Below are 19900 nucleotides of genomic sequence, written 5' to 3'. Positions count from 1 at the left end.
TTAATTACTACTTCTAACAAAATTGCTTTCTTGAATATGCCCAGTACACTCTTTGGTATTACTGCTGTGGTTTCCACAAGCAAAGTATTTTTGTCGTCCATTCTAGGCAGCTCAAACCTGCAAAGCAGAGTTTTTTTTGTCTTCTTTTTCTTGAAATTCATATAGTTCTACATAAACTTGACTTCCCTTATTGGCTTATTATAATGTTTGAGCTGCAGAATTGGACCTCTACATTAGCAGAAAGCAATAATTCTTGCAGTGTTCATTTGTGAGCGCCTCTATCCTGCTGTGACAGGGCTGAAACACTGTCAAATCAGAGCCTTTTCGGATTAGAGTAACATGGAATCACAGCAGGGGGCTGAAGTACAGTGGAAAAAAGAGGGAGAGAGTAATCACGCCTTGTGTCTGCTTGAATTTAATAATCTAGAGATTGTCTTTCCAATCCACTCCTGCTCTCTGTAGCTGTCTCGGACAGTGAGCGTTTGTCATGCATACAATAATTTCCCCTGGCCAAGACAGTCCTGTCTTTCCCCTCACACTATTATCTTGAACAAGCTCTTGTGCTTCGCCGCATTTGTGCAGAGAGTCCGATCGGAGAGGATGACAAGCGCTGGATTGGATTGGGAGGAAGATGAGGGGAAGCGTATCAGACAATGTTTATCAACCTACAAATTCCATCATAACTCTGTCTTGCCTTATCTGCCAGCACAGTTGTCTGTGTCGCTGCAGAGTGCATGTCTAATCTGCTGTGGCAAACGCCGTGGCTCACTCGCTGAATGTGACACCTCTAAAGAACCAAGAAAGTGGTTGATGCGCAGCCTGGGATTTGAATATTGTTGTTTTACAGAATGTACATTTCTCTAAAGAGACTAGATGACCCCGTAATGAATGTGATGTCAAACTATTTTACACTGGTCCAGTACTTTAGGCCTGATACAGATCCAAGTTTCACCTTGACAATAAAATTGCTCCAGTCTTGACTCTGCTCTTAGTCTAAAACAAGTCAAACTGTTTTATTTAATTTGCCTGAAGAAACTACCTGACCGATGAATAAGCAAAGGCACTGAGCCTTGCCACTTTAACAAGCCACAGTATCTTAGTTCTGCTGCAGGTCGGTACTGTAATGAGATTTTTTTCCTACCAAAAGTAGAATATTATATTTATATATTGTTACATTATTCACTGTATTTTCCTAGAAAATGTCCTTGCTAGTGTTGGATTTTCCAGAAAAAAACTGTTGAACGGTGTGGTTTAACGTGGTTGCCATATTTTTATATATTTTTATATAAGGGAAAAACAGTCGTTAATGTATCCAGAATTCAAAGTAAACGATAGGCCCAGTCCAAAAAACGAAAGAGCTTTGTGCAAGAGATGAATGTAGATGCCTTTCTGTGGTCTGACTGTTACTTAGATCTAAGCCCATCTTTAGACCCATCTTTGTAATACTGGCCCTGCAAGTACTTAGCATATCTGGTTAGTTTGATACCAGCTCCGGTTTGGGACATTCTGCAGTCCAGTACCAGTAAAGCAAACAACTTAATTCAACCAGCATGTATTTCTATGTGGATGTAGAACTGTTGTGATGCTTGCCCATATACTTAATAAGGGTTGAGCAGACTATTAAATAAATATGTAAAAGTTATTTACTTATTTAAATCAGCTGTGCTTTCCTCTGACGCACCTGTTACATATTCACACGTGCAGTGATTTTCTGGCTGTGAGAGAGGTTAGACTGCGTGTGACTGTGAATATCCACCTGATCACTCCGGTAGTTGATGTTCACTTTTGCACCAATTGTTGTCGTCGCTTTTGTTTCTCTGTAAAGACTCTCTCTACTTCTAAAAGGATCAGCAGGCAGCAGGGTGTTCAATGAGAGCACTTGAATAGAAAACTGCAGCGAGATTTGGATCAAACCTAATTACACTGGTTATTGAAAAGGCTCCATGGCCCAATCCGGATTCGCTCTGCTTCAGCTGACCCTGAAAACCAGAAGCACTTCTTTAAAACTTGCTCAGTTTGAAACAGATTTTGCTGGGATGATATTCCCGCCTGGATAGTTATCACTGCACTTCAATTTTCCAAGACATCGAATTATGAAAGTATTGTTTGTGAATATTTAATATGCTACCCAATAGAAAGGGTTTGGCGACTAGCACCGTATAAGTTGTTGTTTGTTTAATGAGTAATTAGAGAAAATTAGATTCATCACTGTATGAGATAAATTCAGTGTTTCTCTCTTCCTAAGTGTGAAACCCAGAAAAGGTAGCACAGGCCGCATGCACAGGCTTGAAACCAGCGCTCATGGGAAATGCAGGCTCTGCTCAGCACTTCAATCAACTCCTGTGTGTGGATCTGATGGACACACCTACTCCTCCAAGGTGAGTTTCTGTTGTCCTCTCTCATTTTCTCAGTGAACATCACTTACGAACAAATACATTTTCAAGTTTAAAATGTACAAAATTAAACATATCTGTTTCCCTCCTCTACTTGTTGATCTCAGTAGTGCTTTACTCATAAGCAGTTTTCAGACATGTTCTCTGCAAAATGTCTGGACAATTGGGTTAGGACATTTTCTGGAGTTTGCCTTTCACATATAACGTGAACGTAGCAGGAGATTGTACCAAGAGGAACATTTCCAGGATTGTTCTGGGATCAAAATCAAATGTGCCCACTCAGATTTTGTTGTTTTAGTCTCACATGGGTTAATTTGGCAGTAAAGGTTGTGGAAAATGCATTTGCATTCTCGCATACAGCCCCTCTGGAAAAGTTCAGGAAAATGTGCGTACTTCAGTGATGTCTGAAAGCAACTTTAATCTGTTGGGCTAATGACTGACGAGAGGGTCAACGATCAACCAACCAGCAACTAAAACTCACCATTGGAAAAGCAACTCTTCAACCGTCATCATCATCATCATCATCATCATCATCTCATGTGACTCTTAAGGCCCCAGTTTTATTGACTCATTCTCATCCACATCAAATCACACAGGGCTCACAATGGCAGGTTACAGGAGAAACGAAAGGCGAGGTGTAACCCTTAGTGATTAGTCCAGAAGGAAATGAACAGACTGTGGAGCTGAGGAGTGAAATCAGGTGGAAGAATTGCGCCTAAACAAGTGAAGCGCTGTGCCTCAACAGACTAGGGATTCTTATTGACAGCCACATTCATATTATCTCATTGTTGCTGTGTTCAACCTTTTGTTTGTCAGGGGTGAAGCGCAATCCAATACACAGGAACCTCGTACAAATGGACAATCGACGGCATCTCGTCGAGTGTTTTGCAGAAGTGAAGCAAAGTCTTGGTGACAGGAATAATGGCAAAGTAGAGCCAGCTACGTGCTTTTAGGCCACCAGCAGACTGTTATCACCTGCTCTGTATCATTTACTAATTCCAGCATTTCAGTCAGGAATGATCCTCAAACATATAACAGTGTCTGAGGAGAAATGATCAATAAAAGCACACTTAGTTTTTTCTTGAGTTCAGCTGTGGTCATACTTACTTTGCCAGGAAGCTTTTTGTTCATCCACACATCAGCCATGTTTCTCTCCATGTGTTTCGTCATGTGGTTTTCTGGTCAACTAAGGAGAATGCAACAACCTGCGATTGGGAGTTTCACTTTCTTTGTGTATTAATAATTCACAACGTAGGCTTTCCTAATAAGCTGCCTATATCTGCGAGCTGAGGTCGTGCTGAGGAGGCGAGGCGCTGAAGAAGAGGCAAGAGGAGGCGGAGAGCCGGGGAGTCCCTCCGCTCTCTGCGGTGCTTTAGTTGGAGGGGTTCAGTTAGCTGGTGGAGTGATGGGTCCCTGTGGCCCGACTTAAGCTCTGCTCACCAGTGAGCTGCTGGTCTCAAGATTATTCATGTTTTATTATTACATTACATGCCTCCCTCATCGTAACCGCACACACACACACACACACACACACACACACACACTCAATATCCTATTAAGAGGACAGTGCTCTTATCTCCTGAGAGGCTTCAGCCCACTGAGTTAAGTCCATTACTTCCCTCCTCTTAAATCATCCTCTCCTCTCCTCTCCTGTCTTCACCTCTCCTCTCCTCTCTTTTTACTTCACCAAGTCAGGTGTTAAAGCCCTATTTTATCAAACCCACATTAACCCCTGCAGAGAGACAAACATAAAGATTCATGGGCCCTTTCAGTGTGCTGACAGTGACTGGGGGAGGTCATCCATTTCCCCAGGCTTTCTCTTGCTCTGTCTCTGTCTGTCTGTCTGTCTGTCTGTCTGTCTGTCTCTCTGTCTGTCTCTCTCCCTCCCCACCACTAATTCAATATGTTGAGAACAGGACAGAGCGCTCTTCCTTTGTCAACAAATTGCATTAAGCCACATTAGCAGTGCTACCATAGAGGTGGCGGGGAGGATTCAAACGATGGATTTTGAATTAGAAGGTGGGAGATGGATGTGCTGGCAGGATAAGGGTAAGCCTGTCCATGCCCGTGTTATGTGTGCAGATGTGTAAATTCACATTCATGGTCTAGCCTTGACAAATCCTGTCGTCGTCATCATCTTCGCAAACAGAATTTACATAACTCATCTCAGTTTTCGTTATTCCTCTTGGAAGGATATTATAATTTAATTTTTTTTACCCCAAGTGGTCCAAACGGTTTTCCTGACCCTCACTTACTTGAAATGAGATTGATACTGTTAAATTAGTTTCTCAGCAAGTCCATCTAAGGGTTGTGCTGCAGGAAATACCTAGGAATGTCTATGTCTAAATGTATGTCTCCACAGCCGCCTTATGGAAAAATCTGTCGTCTGCAGGTTGTCAGGTCAGGTGCAAGATAGACTCAATGAAGAATCCAGTTCCTGATGGGGTTTAAATGTTGCCTCTGAGTTCTACACTTGAGTTTTGGGAGCACTTTGCCCTCTCAAAATTCCCAGCCCTTGAGTCTGTAAATACTTTTTTCTTTTTTTTTTAAACCTTCATTACCTATGTTTCTTTTCCTTTCTCGTAAAGTGCAAGTTGGAGTTCCAGAGCTGCCTGTCTGGGAAGACAGTCTCAGTAAAATGTGATGGACTTTGTCCCTGTTTGCCTGGTCGGGAGCTCGGATATACCCCACACAAGACGGAGAAGGCTGGTGAGTACAACTCTTGAGTTCTCTGTTCAGGTAAATTAACTTGATTCAATTTCTGTTTAGACACGGTAGCCTCGCTAAGTCTTTGGCTCTCTGTCTTCTGGTCACAAAAACAACTACATCTTTGGGTTTAGGTTGATTTACTTATCTTAGACTGTAACATACTCCCACTGATCTCATCAGTCACTTAATATCCAGTGTAAGCCGTACTTGGACCTGTGAAACCTCTTTTTCCTTTTTACTGATATGTACTCTTTGTGTGTGTGTGTGTGTACTATATGAATGGACAGTAACATGTAAATGCATGGACAGGAGACATATGGAAGGATAAATGCATGGGAAAGAGATGAAATATGCAGACAAAGAGAAGATTTCTAAGTTCAGGTGGATTTGGATGCCTCAGAAACAGACCGTTATAACTCTACACACACACACACACACAAACACACTAACACACTAACACACACACACACACACACACACGATATGCAAAAGGCCTGTCACCAGTTGTCCCACAAAATCTCCAGTGATTCGTGTTATTTTCTTCCCTTCCCTGTCCCGGCCCCTAAACTATTCCCTGACAGCTACAGGCAGCAGTGATGGAGTGACTGTGTGTGCGCCATTGTTTGTCATGGAAATAAGATTTCAGCAGATGGATGGAGAGATTCTGGAGGAGAAATGCAATCTAAAAGGAAACCAGCACAGAAAAGGATGGATTGTTATCGTTACAGGCTTCCTCTGTCCCAAACGGGGGAGTAGTGAGATGGTTGTGCTTTGTGTTTCCATCCAGCTGTCTATAGTTGGAAAATTTAATATTTAGAAAATGCTTATACCCTTCATACCCACGTACAGACACGTACTACACAAGCACGCACACTCTGCCCTCGTAGGTCTTTCCTAATCACTCTCTGATTAGGCAGTATTTATTAAGGATTCCACGGTTCATCACGCATATTTAATGCAAAGGGAACGTGCTAATTAATGATGGGCCTCTCTTTATCTTACACTCTCCTCCATTAGTTTAAGGCTGAGTGATGGAGGGAACAGAGAGCGGTGTCGTAATGGAGAAGTATTTACCAGCTCGACTGGTGTCTAATGGATTTCCCTGCCTCTTATCTCAATAGAAACTATAATTATGTGTTTGGTCTGCCGAGAGCTTGGCCGTGGGAGTGAACACAGTGATTGAGAATGTGTGAAAAGAAGGGAAATCTTTTTAAAGATCTTTTTCACGACGGTGTCAACACGCAGCCTTACACTTAGTTCCACTGTCTGGCGCTCTGCTCTTGATTCTTTTTTTCTAAGTTTTCTCTTTAAACTCAGGTCGTTCCTCCTGTTTCTATTTCTGATTAGAGTCTTTCTCTCTGGCTTCTTCTACTTTCTCATGAACTTTTCAGTGGAACTTTTCAGTACAGCCTGTCCTCAGACCATCACATTCAGAGGTAGCAGGGATGAGCTGGGATGAGTGTGCGTTTTTTTCTTTTGCCAACTTGATAGAATCTCTCATTAGATCAGCGACACAAAATGGCAAACAGATGGAGATGGCAGCAGCTTGAGGAAAACACTTTGTGTGTCAGATTGTGTTCCTATGGTAACTGTCAAAAGAGTGCAGCAGTTCAGTATGTGCAATCACTACTGGGTGTTTACTGATCGCCACGGGTTCAAACTGGGTTTGAACAATAGAACCTCACTGGTAAATACCTCTACTCACACAACACCTGTTTCCAGCAACTGTTTCATGAGCATCATTTTTCCTGTGTTGTGTTTCCACACCACAGTGGTGGTTTGTGGTAGTGTTGCTCTCACACTGGAGGTTCAGACATTGGACATTGAGATTCAGGTGGTGTGGACAATACTCTATGTAAATGCATAATGATGTACTGCAATTGTGAGCTGCATTTAAATCACAAAAACAAAATGTAGAAATATGCTGTGTGTGTGTGTGTGTGTGTGTGTGTGTGTGTGTGTGTGTGTGTGTGTGTGTGTGTGTGTGTGTGTGTGTGTGTGTGTGTGTGTGTGTGTGTGTGTTTGTGTGTGGGTGTGGGTGTGTGTGTGTGTGTGTGGTCTATTCAGGTGCGCTTTATTATTTATAACAATGGCATCACAGTACACAAAGGTTTTAACCTGTAATGAACAGGTTAAAACCTCATTGAATCATTCATGGCATGTTATTTTATGCAGCTGAGACCTCTCAAAACCCCCCCTTCAGTCATTTACTCACTACTCCTTACTTAACAGAGAAGAAGAAAAATAATAAGAACAAAGAAGTTGGGACTTATTAATCATTGTCATTCTTCTGACAGGTGTAGGGCAGCAACACTGTAATTTTCACATCAAGAAAATCTGAAGCACTGCATCATTGGATTGTTAGCTGGAAGCAGTGTGCAGGGAACTATATTTTAAATTCATGACTAATTTGGACTGTCGAATAAAACTGTGGAGAGTGAGTGAAGTGACTATATTGTAATAATATGAAGTGTTTTTGGTCATAGCCCAATTGTACAACATGCTTCTCAAAAAAAGAAAAGAAGTGGTTGGAGAGACTTTCTTAGCAAAGCAACATTTTGCTCTGGAGCTGATTCAAAACTTTCACTAATATTCATCATGTGCAGCTTACGATAACGTGAACATGCAGTTGGTGAATCCTTTGAGATTTGATAGACACATATAATGAACTCTGGTTTGCGTTCATCAAGGTTTAATTTTATACCGCTCCACTGTCAACTATACTTTAAGGGTGAAAAAGCCCACAAAGGAAATATGTATTTAAAAAAAGCATATAAGTAGACGTCAAAGTAATTCGACTTTAGTGTGAGATTCTGCAGTTCATCTCCTGCAAAACAATTAAACAATTTTTGGGAATGATTGTACAATATCTAATGAGTAACTGCAGATAAATAGTGTCACAGTGTCCAGAGTCAGCTAGAGTCAGTCCATAGACTGAGAAGACAGTAGAAAAGCATTTTGACATGTTGAAAAAAACCTCTTCTCTAATGAGAATTTAAGAGGAAGAGGAGGAGGAGATAGGATCGTTGCAAAGGTTTCAAGCACCATATACAGCTGAATCTCGGCCTTTCCAATTACTCTTTCATTCACTCCCTCGATTTTGATTGATAACTGCAGAGGACAAGTGTGCGTGCAGTGTAGGAGAGCTGGGTGAATACTGTTTCTTGTCTGACCAGCTCGTGTGTGTGTGTGTGTGTGTGTGTGTGTGTGTGTGAAATGTCACATTTCTTCCACACTCCTTCTCCTCACTCTCTTCTGTCTCAATCCATCATTGTGCGGAGGGTCAAAGATTTGCCTCCACTTTTTGTCATTTTTTATACATTGTACAGGGGACTTTGAAAATCTTACATCTTTGCATATTACAAATGAATTTGAACAGTTCCTTATCTTTTGACGTTGGGTCAAGTTGGTCTCTGTTTGGCACAAGTGGCTCCTACAAAGTGTCGACGGTATTTTCTAACCTACGCCAAGGCACAAGGCAGAAGCCGTCTGGAGCTGAAACATTAGGAGAAGAAAAAAAGGTTATGTTAATTGTGTGCCCAGAAATCCAGAAATAAATTAATTTACAAATAATTAATTAACAAATTGACAAAGAGGAAGCAGTGTTGTGACATTGAACATAATCCCTCTCGTATAAAACAATGACACAAAGCGATCGTGCAAGTGATAAAGGCCTAAGTCAGGACTGGTTATGGTTTGTGGGGGTTTTGTTTTTTAACTACAATAGTTAATTTTCTCCGTGTTACTGTTGAAAAAAACGTATTTACAAAACAAAGAAAACTGTTAAAGGCTGAATGGGCTAAATCCCTTGTAAATTAAACATTTCTTGGCAATTTTGTCTCACAGCTCCACAGAGAGCACACAGGAGGACAGATTGTGTTCTCTCTCTTCTGCCTCCACACTTCCTATCCTCTCCAACACATGCCAATAGCTTGAGGATTATTTTTTTTTCCAGAGTGCTGGCCAGTGTGAAGAGTTCCTGTAGAGCATTTTATAGAATATTATATTGAGACACTGCATCGGTCATTTTTGTCTAAAACTGAAGACAGATTATGTTTACGGTTTTCTGACAATCCGCGCGTGTGGCTAGAGGTTGTTACGGTGAAGCGAACCCTCTCGGGAAGGATCTTAGGTGGATATACGCTACCAGTCAAAGGTTTTACAACAGCCCTGTTTTTCCAGCTTTTATTGACATTTAAGTTTAGTGAATAATCTTAAATCGTATAAAAGATCAGCTATAGCCTTGGGCAGGTTATAGCTGAGAAGAGAAAGAAAGAAAAACCTGACCAGACCTGAGAAATCATGTGAATTCCATTGCAAACGTACCTTTTTCTTGGATCAAGAATTTGATTAACTCACAGATTTCCTCTCCTGCAGCGATGGAAGTAAACAAAGCCTTGAAAGTTAATTGAGACAGATATTTCAGGAGTAACTACAACTTTTCGGTCAGAAAAACAAGTCACGTGATCATCCTCATTGTTCTAAGTTGAAAATATCTGGAATTTGAGATGGATATGATAGCTCCCACCTGGTGAAAAGAATCAGTGGTAACATTTCTACAACCCTTACCAAATAAGACCCAGGACCAGTTCAGCATTTTTAATGGAACTACATTATTTGAACCTTTGTCTGTTTGCATGTGGTGGTATGCAAACTGCTCCAAATATGTAATGCGGCAAAAAATAATTTGGATGATCTTGTGGAAGTAGCCCCTTCTCTGAGGACTGCAGGAGTGTGTTAAAACTGACCTCATGCTAAGTCTCAACAGCAAATGATTTAAAAAATACTTTTTCTATAAAAAAAAAAAAAAATAGTCTCACTGTTGAGACTTGTTCTCTCTGACTCTGTCTTTGTACCTGTCTCTCCTCTATCTCTAATTGTCTCCCTGTCCGTGCAGACAGTGTATTACTGATCATTATCGGGTCCAACCTCAACTTGCTGCCAGCGAGATTGTTCGAGAGAGCTGATAGCTTGGGGCAAAGAAAATCAAACATACCCTTGTATCTTTTTAATGAATCTGACCTTCTATCTTCCTCATATCTCCGATGTGACTGTCTCAGTCCATTTCTTCCTCCTCCTGTTACCCTGTCAGAAGTGCCACCTCACTCCGCTGCCTCCCATTTCTTCTCTCTCCCCTTTCCATCTGCCTTTCATCTTGATCCGATCAGACCATGCTCCTGATGCCTCAAGGTGAGCACCGCCCACCGCTCCCCGTCTGGCTTCACCCTCCCTTTTATATGACAAACTTAGTTAGTCACTCATAAATGAAAAGACCCCATGATGGGATTCAAAGCCTCACTTCCCCTGATTGTTGGGGTTGTATGGTTGTATATGGAGGAGTCTGGAGGACACATTTATCTCATGACCTGAACCGACCTGGAGGGCTCGACACCATATGTCATTTGGGAAAGTTGCAGTCAATCACCTCCTAATGGCAGTGGCAACCAGAGCATCTGGCAATGGTGCAAGACTGTTGCACATTTGTGCGGAGCTAAAAGGGAAGACTGAAGATGAATCTCCAGTAGACAAGATGAGAAAAAAACATTTTAATTAAACTGTCAGTTCTGACAAACAGTTAAAGGAATAAATAATTGGTATGGGGCTGCGTGTGGCTTATGTTTTGTATAAAGATTTTATGCTTTGTTAATCGGGGTGTTTTTAGTACATAAGAGATTTAATTTTGGTCTTTTTTTGCCTTTTACTCAGCTAATCAGCATGGCTGACTTAACAAATATCATCTGATCCTCGCCGTTGTCATCTCACCTGAATAATTACAGACAAGCTACTCGTACCCTTCAGCTTTCCATGGCTCATTAACAGCAACATGAACTATGAGATGGGACCCATTAGTTCTTCGGTATTCATCTACAACTGAAATGAGGCGTGGAGGGAGAGGCTTTTGGCAAATAAACAATGTGATGTGAAAGGGAAAAGAGTTGGATGATGTTAGTTGTTGCAGATTTGACCATGTGAGTTGATCTGCTTATCAACACTGTCAACAACTGGAGCAGCAGCAGCGGCTGTGACACAGCTCTGGGAGGCAATAAAGCTATTTTGAAACCCCGGCACTCATCTCGCGGTCATAACTCTCAAATCTGAACGCACAGATGTTATATAGCTACACATACTTTTAGATCGTGAGGATTATTATCCTCAATGTTCATCACAAGTGCATGTCCATAAGTCTACTTAGAAATCATGAGAAACGATGAACTGCAGAAGTTGATTGTGAATCATTGCATGTTTTAGCTTTTTTTTTCTCTATCAAAGCGGATTAATCTAGTGACCGTTGTCTGCACATCCCTTGTTGCACACAGAAACCGTACTGTGGGACTCACACGCGTTGGGGGCTTCAACAGAAGTGTTGCTCATTCACTTTGAAGGGAACCACAATGCCAAACTGCATTGTGGTTCCCTTGTTCCAAATTGCAGCCCATAACATAACTCATCAAATCGGTGGCAAAATTACACATAATTTTAATCTTTACTATCCCATTTTGTGACTTTACTGTTTGCCCTGAAATGATCAGATTGGCTCCCGTTAAGCTGCTTACAGGCAGAGGTCGTTGTTCTCAACTTCCGAGGGGCCGTGTGCGAGAACGCAAATGTCCACAGATATTGCTCCGAACATTCTCCGTAACTTCTCCTGTCAGCCTCTGAATCAAATTTCTGAGTGAGCCCATGGGAGAATACTGCAGGGAAATCTTCAGGGGGATTCACAGCAAGTGAGTGGGCGTTTTGATGACTGTAAACAAAAACACAGCTTTCCGCAGCAGAATTATCGCCATGTCCTGCCTCCTGCATGCACTACCCACACGCCACAGAATGATCCAGAGATGTGAACGTGTCTGACTTGGACAGTCTCCTGAAAGGAAATCTTCTGAGAATGTCCGGGTACAATTCTGCTGATATTTTCCAGAGTTCATTGCTAAAAAAAAAAAAAATAAAATCTTCAGTGTCTCTTAGAAGAAGTTCAGCAAATGAGAAGAAAATCTCTATTGCGTTCTTTTGTCAGAATTTATTTTTTGTTAGTTAGATTGCAGCACAGCCTTAAATGACCACATATGGCAGATGTTTTATGTCTGAGTAAGTCTGTGTTAGACATGGGGTTTGTTTGGCTGCCGGTTATTACTGATCTGAATTTGCAGACAGTGACAACAAAGGAGGGAAGAAGGTAACTCCCAGTCATGAATCAGTGTTTGACATTTGACCTGCAGCTCAGATCGATAGCTTAGACTAAGTGAGTGTCGCCCGTGTGTCTAGTGGGCTGTCTGCTACCTCTTCATCATGGGAAAAAGTTCACTGGCAAACAATCTGTGTTGAGTTTGAAGTGGTGTCACTATATCTCTGTCTCTGTGCAGATGAGGGCCTCCACTGGAACAATTAGGAAGTATGTGTTTGGCTTCAAGATACAGAACCATCCTGAAAAAGAGGTGGAAAATGATACTCTATCTGCAGATATGCTGGAAACTTCATAGCCACTGTCGTCTCACCAGTGGAAACCTTAGTTTTTGCAACACAGTAGTCATGATGAGTTACAGGCAGTTGCCATGACAAACGGATCAGTATTTAGACTGTTTCACACACCAGTTGCACCAGTTATGATTTCACACGGACTGTATCACTTGGTCAGTATCATGTACCAGTGGCACTCAGAGAGCACATGTACTTCCACCAAGGCTAAGGCTCTATCACACCATGTTAACGAAAGTCAGATCCGCCCATTTATCCGGATCGACTCCAAAATGCAATGGGGTTATTTTTTGGGTCATGCCCCACCCCTCCACAAACTTTCATGGAAATCAGTTGAGTATGTTTTGAGTAATCCTTCTGAAAGAGAAACAAAACGACGGACAAACGGCAATGAAAACATGTCCTCCTTGGTGGAGCATCAACAAAAAGTTAATCAACAGCGGAAACACATTTGGTCAAATGAATAGTGACAAAGGCTTTGTATAATCAGCCAGACAAATAGTTCCTTTAGTGCTGTGGTGCCCAATCTTTTGTCATATGACACCTTGAAATGAGGCAATTTTTTTGAAGCCTGTTGAAGTAAAACCACATCATTAAAAAAGATGTTGGCGGAACACAGCAAAAAAAAATCTAGAGTTTGCAAAAAAAGAGAAATAGCTGACTCAACCTGTGGGGCTTGAGAGTGCACAAATGAGGCTGGAGATCCCAATGACAAAAGGGACCTGACAGGTTTTATGGAAGAGTCATTTTTTCCACTTATTTGGAGAAGGAAAGTTGGATCCTTCCCACTCGGCAAAAACTGCACATTAACAATGAGTCATGTATGATCGGGAAGATGCTGAGTCTTGGCTGCAAGATGAGCATTTTCCTTTATCCTTCTGTGGGAAAAGATAATTCAATTATACGAACAAGCTGAGTTGTTAGTCTGGCCATTCGAAAAAAAGTGTATTTACTTTATGTCAAAGAAAATTTGTCCGGTCCAAAAAATATTTCTGAAATAGGTGTACTACATAGACAGTACTTTGCTGCATTTTGCACATGCTTACTGGGGCTTGCACAATATGTACACAGCCATGTGGAAAAAAAGGATAGTATTGCATTTGTCAACATATATGTGCTTTAAGTATTTCAGAATAAGAAAGCAGCCAAACTATACTTTGAAAAAAATGAAATGATCTGCTTTTAGACAAGTAAAGGCAACCTTGGGTCCAGCTCTGAGAGTCTACTTTGTTGTCTGAGACCAACCTTTTTCTTTCTGTGAACTGACTTTGGACCTATTGATCAGGTTTTCTTCTGACAGTAGGAACATCGGGGCCCACTTGATGTCTAGTTCTGTCATAGATGGGTAATCTCTGTGGTTGTTTGTGTGTCTTACATCGTTAAGCCGGCCTGTCCCTGATGCTGCTCGGAAAGGAAAAAAAATTGGTTAGCCGGCCATTATATCTGTGCTGTGTCCTTCAGTGCGTGAATGTTTCTTAGTTCCAGCTTTCTGACTCATTGCCCGACCGAAGGATTTCCAACACAGCCGGCAGTGTCGGGGCTGTCCAAAACAATTTGGGTCACACTGAGAAGAAGCGATGAGAGGTGTCCTCTGAGATCTATTGTTTGGCCCCAGTGTCCACAAGAAACTGGAGAGGAAAAGAGGAAGAGGGCAGCGGAGTCAAAAGTAGAAGAAAGAAATGGCGGACAGATGGAGTCTACAGGGCAGGGATGGGGAATCTCTGGCCACTGGTGAGACAACTCATAAGTACGGGAAAAAAAAACTCAGAAGTACAAAAAAAAAAATCTTGTGACAGCATTTTTTGCATTAAATAGACGTGTTACAGTACGTGTTCTTCTTGCCTGCCTGTCGGGACATGGTCAGGGTGAACGAAACACACAAGTAGCTGTTTCGTGTGATCGCTGACAGGATCATGATGTTTGACAAGAAAAAAAGAGTTGATGTGGAATGTCGCACTTCCCAAGAGAAATGGACAAACGATAAAGAGAAGTGGACCTAGTCCACGGGGACTCTGGATGAGTTACATAAAGTAACACTGTTCAGCTGCGTTTGTGTGCCCAACAAGCAGCTTCAACAAGACTCCATTCTGACAGAGACAATGTGACAGACAGGTTTGTGGGTTCGGGTTAGTCAGTCAATAGATTAGAGGCTGAATCCTCATTCAGAAGGTACATTTGTGAATGAGCCTTGTTGCTGCTGCAGAGCAGCTAGAACCGGACAAAGTCAAATTGATCCAAGGAACTTTCGCAGAGACGATGACTTATCACAAGATACTGAAAAAGATGACAGAATGACATCGCAGAGATCTCCATTTTTTCACTCTGGCCTGCGATGAAGTGACCAAACCAGAGTCTGCTGAGTTTGATACGGAGGAATTGCTGTCTTTGCATCTGGATAAAACCAGCTCTGAGTAGTAGCATCATCATCATCATCATCATCATCATCATCATCATCATCACCATCTGGTGTCAGACGCTTCACAGAAGAGAAGCAGTTCCAGCTATCGCATTCGAGAGCTAAGTGTGATAGAGTAAGTGAGCGAGCAAAGTTTATTTGCACAGCAGCTTTCACAGATCAAACTAAATCACAAAGTACAAAATTAAAAATGCATAATTAAGAAACAATATAAAAAATAGCAAAGTGTAAAATCAAAGCAGCCAACTAATGAGGACAGAGGCACAAAAAGAAGTGCAAAATATGATAAAAATGTATGTGTTCAATAATTTACTATGGCTCACAAAGGATGTTATAAAAATTTAACTGCCCCTTGATAGGAAAACTTTCCCCCACGCCTGCAGTATGGGGGGTGTTACAGGAGAGAGAGATGGGAAATGAAGCACTCAAAGCAATTTCTGCAAGAGAAAGAAATAGGAGAGTGGGGCATTTCAAAGTGCTCTTCTACGTCTGAGAAAGAAAAGGAGTTATGTGAGAGCCAAGGTGTGATGAGTGGCTTCTGCCGAAAGTCAGGAAACTGACAGAGTGAGAGCAGAGAGAGAGAGAGATAAGAAATGAACTGGTAATAAAAGGAAATGAGGGAGAAGAGAAAGACTCACAAATGCAGAGAGTGATTAAAAAGAGCAATCTGTGGGAACAGAGAGGAAGACAATGGAGGGAAAAACACGGCGTAGGAATGAAGAACCGTCAGTTATAAATCTTGCAGATGTTTGTGTTCAGAAAAGTGCGACATGCTACAGATCCACATATGCTTCCGGGAGAATTTTATTTAGGTGAAGACAGATAAGGTTTAGCTGTTAGTATTTCGCTCTGTCTTTTTTCACTCGTGAATCTGTCCGGTGCGGAAGTGCCGCATCACACACACACACACATGCACACAGACCGCCTTGGGATTCCAGTTAGTGTCACACGGATGCCCGGCCAGATACATGTTATTTCGTCCTCTGCTCAGCTCCAGTCTGTTACCTGGGGGCGTCCATCGCTTTATCAAAGCTGCGATAATGACACGGTCCCGAAACTGACTATAGTATATTCTTTGCATACACGTGTTAATGCGAGAGTGTGACTCAAGAACCAAAACTCTTCTCAGAAGAGAGACGCCGCAGACAGCAAACTGTGTTCTCACGGGGACCAACCTTGCTCTGCTCTTTTCTCGGTTTTAGAATAAACGCTGAGTGTGTAACTCACTGTGTGCGACAGAGGGGACTTTGGATGAGATGATGTTTCTCTGTGTCTGATGTGTATAAAGGGTTCATTGCATTTGCATCTCAGTGATAAGTAGATTTCTCCTTGTTGTGATTTCTAACGCTTTATCCACGAATCTGAAGTTATTCTCAAGATGAAAATCTATGATTTGTTTTTTTTTGGACTTGACTCTTGATCCAAACCTCTGCATGTTCCTCAGCAAAAAACTGCCTGAATTTTGAAACTGGAGCGCCGCAGGAATGTTAATAACCTCCGTGTGCATTTTGTGTCCTCCGCGAAAAGAGCTGGAGCGTTTGGATTGGCAGGCTCGGCACAAGGTGAAGAATGGCTCTTGTCCTTCAGGCACATCATCACGCTCTCGCAAGAAAAATGATTGTCAATCACATGCAGGGGCGGAAAAGAAAGAGCGACGGAGATTGACAGAGAGAGACGGGCGGAGGCAGAAGTCTGCTTGAATTGTCTGAATTGAATTGTCAGTCCCAGAGGGATTTGTTAAGCAGCACCGGAGCCTGGTTTTTACTTTCAATTAGGGATGTCATTAAATGCATTGTTCAGTTTGTGCCCTCTTTGGGTGGGTGCATGGACAGCAGCATTATCTTGCTACTTAGATGAGTTGGATCAGCTTTCGTTTTAGATGCACATGGGAGTGTGATCCTGCATATAAACACAAGCACAGATTCATCTCCACTGAGGACTTAATTCAACGATCAAGTGGTCTGTCACTGCAAGATATTAGAGAAATGTGTCTGTGTGTGCGTGCGTGCGTGAGGCGTGTGTGTGGATAAGATCATTCAATTGAACAGGAACACTAAATGTAAACAGACAGAGATGACAGCAGGCGAAGAAACTAAAAATGTGTCTACAGTATTTGCATGTGTGTGTGTGTGTGTGTGTGTGTGTGTGTGTGTGTGTGTGTGTGTATGTGTGTGTGTGTGTATGTGTGTCAGATTGGGTTCCTATGGTAACTGACAAGAGAGAGTGGCAGTTCAGTATGTGTTATCACCCCACTGTGTGTAGTCAAGAAACAAAAAGTTGGATGAGACAAAGGAAAGAGAGACCACAGAGAGAGAAAGTACACAGCAGAAATGAAATTAAAGTTTGATAAGGAGCAAGAAAAAAAAGTGTCTTTTTTTCCTTTAATGCCATCTGTAGATTGACGGGTTCCCCTCTCCTCGTTATTGTGCGTGCGTGTGTGTGTGTGTGCGTGTGTGCGTGTGCGTGCGTGTGCGTGTGCGCGTGTGTGTGTGTTTGTGCCTGCGTGTGTGTGTGTGTGTGTGTGTAGCCTGCACAGACACAGAGCTTCACAGTCTGGCTGCAAGACTGAAGGACTGGTTTGGAGTCCTCCACCTCGACGCCAACAGAGATCTCAAATCCTCTGACAGCTTCGACTCTGCCACTGGACGTGAGTACATCCCCCGGCAATATGTGCATGTGCGCAAATGTGTGTGTGGGTGCATGTGTGTGTGTGGGTGAGTTCAACCCTTTCCTGTTGAACGGTCATGCTTTTCAGTCTTCGCGAGAGCTGCCAGTGATGTTGACAGCGACTCTGCCCTGTTCTCTGTAATGTCAACATGTTTTTTCTCTGTTTTTTTCTCTTCCTTCTTTTGTCCTCTAGACTTTGACACCAGCATCTTGCCCATCTGTAAGGACTCACTGGGCTGGATGTTCAACAAGCTAGACATGAACTTTGACCTCCTGCTGGACCAATCAGAGCTGAGCGCCATCTACCTGGATAAGTATGAGCTGTGCATGAAGCCCCTCTTCAACTCCTGCGATTCCTTCAAGGACGGCAAGCTGTCTAACAACGAGTGGTGTTACTGCTTCCAGAAACCCGAGGGTGAGGGATGGGAAGCAGGGATTGTGAAATGATACTAGCCTAATGAGGGTTACTTTTGCACAAGTTAGTTCTCACACTTGCATTTTATCACACAAAACAAAATGTTCACTTGATGTAGGTTGTCATTGCTGAAGTGAGTGGAAACAAATGAATTGGGCAATTACTGCCACTGCTGTTACGCTTACATTTAACTTCCTAACTTCGATGCCAATATCTGGGGACATAGTGACATCCCGATAACTCAGCATGATGGTAAAAAAGATCAAATAGATCTTACTTATTTGGAAGAAATACAAAGTTTTTATCTTGAATGTTAGTAGGATTTAATTGGTTTAATGTTGACATCCTGTAGCCGCCACAGACAGTGAGGAATTATTCATTCATTTCTGGAGTGCTCATTTTCAGTTCCACTCTAACAACAGACACTTATCTACAGCATGTGTAATAATCTGAGTCATGTCCTTTGTCCTATATGTCAGGGAAAATATTATCATAACCTGTAGGAATGACAACCTACATAAAGGAAACTCTTTTGGAGGAGTGCAAATGTAAGTGTGTGATTGTTACGTGTGACTCTTACATTTATATTCCTCCTAAAGAGTTAATTGGAGTAACCATTTAGTGAAGTAGCTTTGAAGACAGAGAAAGAACCATGTCAGTTGGATTATGTTGGTTGAAAGACAAAGCAAGCTCTTTCAATGAAATCATTTTTTGCATGTTCTCTGGTTGTAGGCCTGCCTTGTCAAAGTGAGAAGAGTAGGATCCAGAATCAGAGTCGAAGGAAGAGCCTCATAGGTCAGTGTGGACGATCAACAAGCTGTCAGTCACGCACTCCTGTTCAAGACACCAACACATGCTAAGAAACACACACACACAAAAGTTTCACAAATTATTTTCCTTTTCAATCGTATCGAGAAGGTTAGACGCAGGCAAAAAAGCGCACCTGCGAAAAAGCACATCCTGACATTTCTTACACGTGTCGCTCGTCCCCTCCGGGCAGAACATTCAGCAATCCTGCTCACAACCACACAAAAAAAAAACTTGAAAAATGAGCTCGGACTGGGTCAAATGAAGGTAACAGAAAGTGTGTTTGTGGGCGCGCGTGTGTGTGTGTGTGTGTGTGTGTGTGTGTGTGTGTGTGTGTGTGTGTGTGTGTGTGTGTGTGTGTGTGTGTGTCTGCGTGTTATTGAAAGTGACTGCTTCCCCTTAAACAGGATGTATGGTTGTTGCCCCGCAACCTTCACAGCGGTAATTGATTGTTGAGCTTCCTCTGTGAATACACAAGAACTTTGGTTGCAGCCACAGGACACGTGCAGTACATGTAACCTCTGCTGACCAGGGATGAGATTTATTTTACCCCCTTACCTTTGTCTGGGCTTTTTCTCTGTTCACATCACTGCTTACCTCTTTTCCTCCCCTCCCTCTCCTCTTTGACTCTAGGCTCTTATATCCCTCGCTGTACCGAGGAGGGCTACTTCAAACCAACCCAGTGTCATGGCAGCACCGGCCAGTGTTGGTGTGTGGACAAATACGGCAATGAGATCGCCGGCTCCAGGAAACAGGGCAACCCCAACTGCGGTGAGACCACAACGCAAACACACACAGAGCACAAACAACTACAAATTCAATTCAGCAGCACAATGGTGCTTGGTTGGTTTGCCCTTATTGGCTCCCAATAACTGTCTTCCACAGTTATTGCTTTGATCCTTTTCTCTCCCTTTCTAATATTCTGCAGACGCGAATCAAGTTTGTCTTTGCTCAATATCTCTCCCTGCCCTTTATCTTTACCGGTGTCTATGCAACAGTGATCATTTATGAATAGATGGC

General features: G+C 42.3%; 1 protein-coding gene across 5 annotated transcripts in view; it reads left to right on the top strand.

Moving 5' to 3' along the window:
• The window catches only part of spock1 (SPARC (osteonectin), cwcv and kazal like domains proteoglycan 1), an 81694-nt gene that overhangs the window by 59322 nt on the left and 2472 nt on the right, over nucleotides 1-19900 (top strand). For all 5 annotated transcript variants that reach the window (XM_035650415.2, XM_035650413.2, XM_035650414.2 and 2 more), the window contains 6 exons: nucleotides 2246-2378; nucleotides 4982-5102; nucleotides 17519-17638; nucleotides 17852-18073; nucleotides 18806-18868; nucleotides 19514-19651. In XM_035650415.2, the coding sequence (XP_035506308.1) occupies nucleotides 2246-2378; nucleotides 4982-5102; nucleotides 17519-17638; nucleotides 17852-18073; nucleotides 18806-18868; nucleotides 19514-19651 (797 nt within the window). The remainder of the gene's footprint in view (nucleotides 1-2245; nucleotides 2379-4981; nucleotides 5103-17518; nucleotides 17639-17851; nucleotides 18074-18805; nucleotides 18869-19513; nucleotides 19652-19900) is intronic.

This window comes from Scophthalmus maximus, chromosome 9 (genome assembly GCF_022379125.1).
Source record: "Scophthalmus maximus strain ysfricsl-2021 chromosome 9, ASM2237912v1, whole genome shotgun sequence".
In the NCBI taxonomy this organism is placed as follows: domain Eukaryota; kingdom Metazoa; phylum Chordata; class Actinopteri; order Pleuronectiformes; family Scophthalmidae; genus Scophthalmus; species Scophthalmus maximus.
Note: the sequence above shows the minus strand (reverse complement) of the source record. Positions and strands in the feature narration are given on the sequence as shown.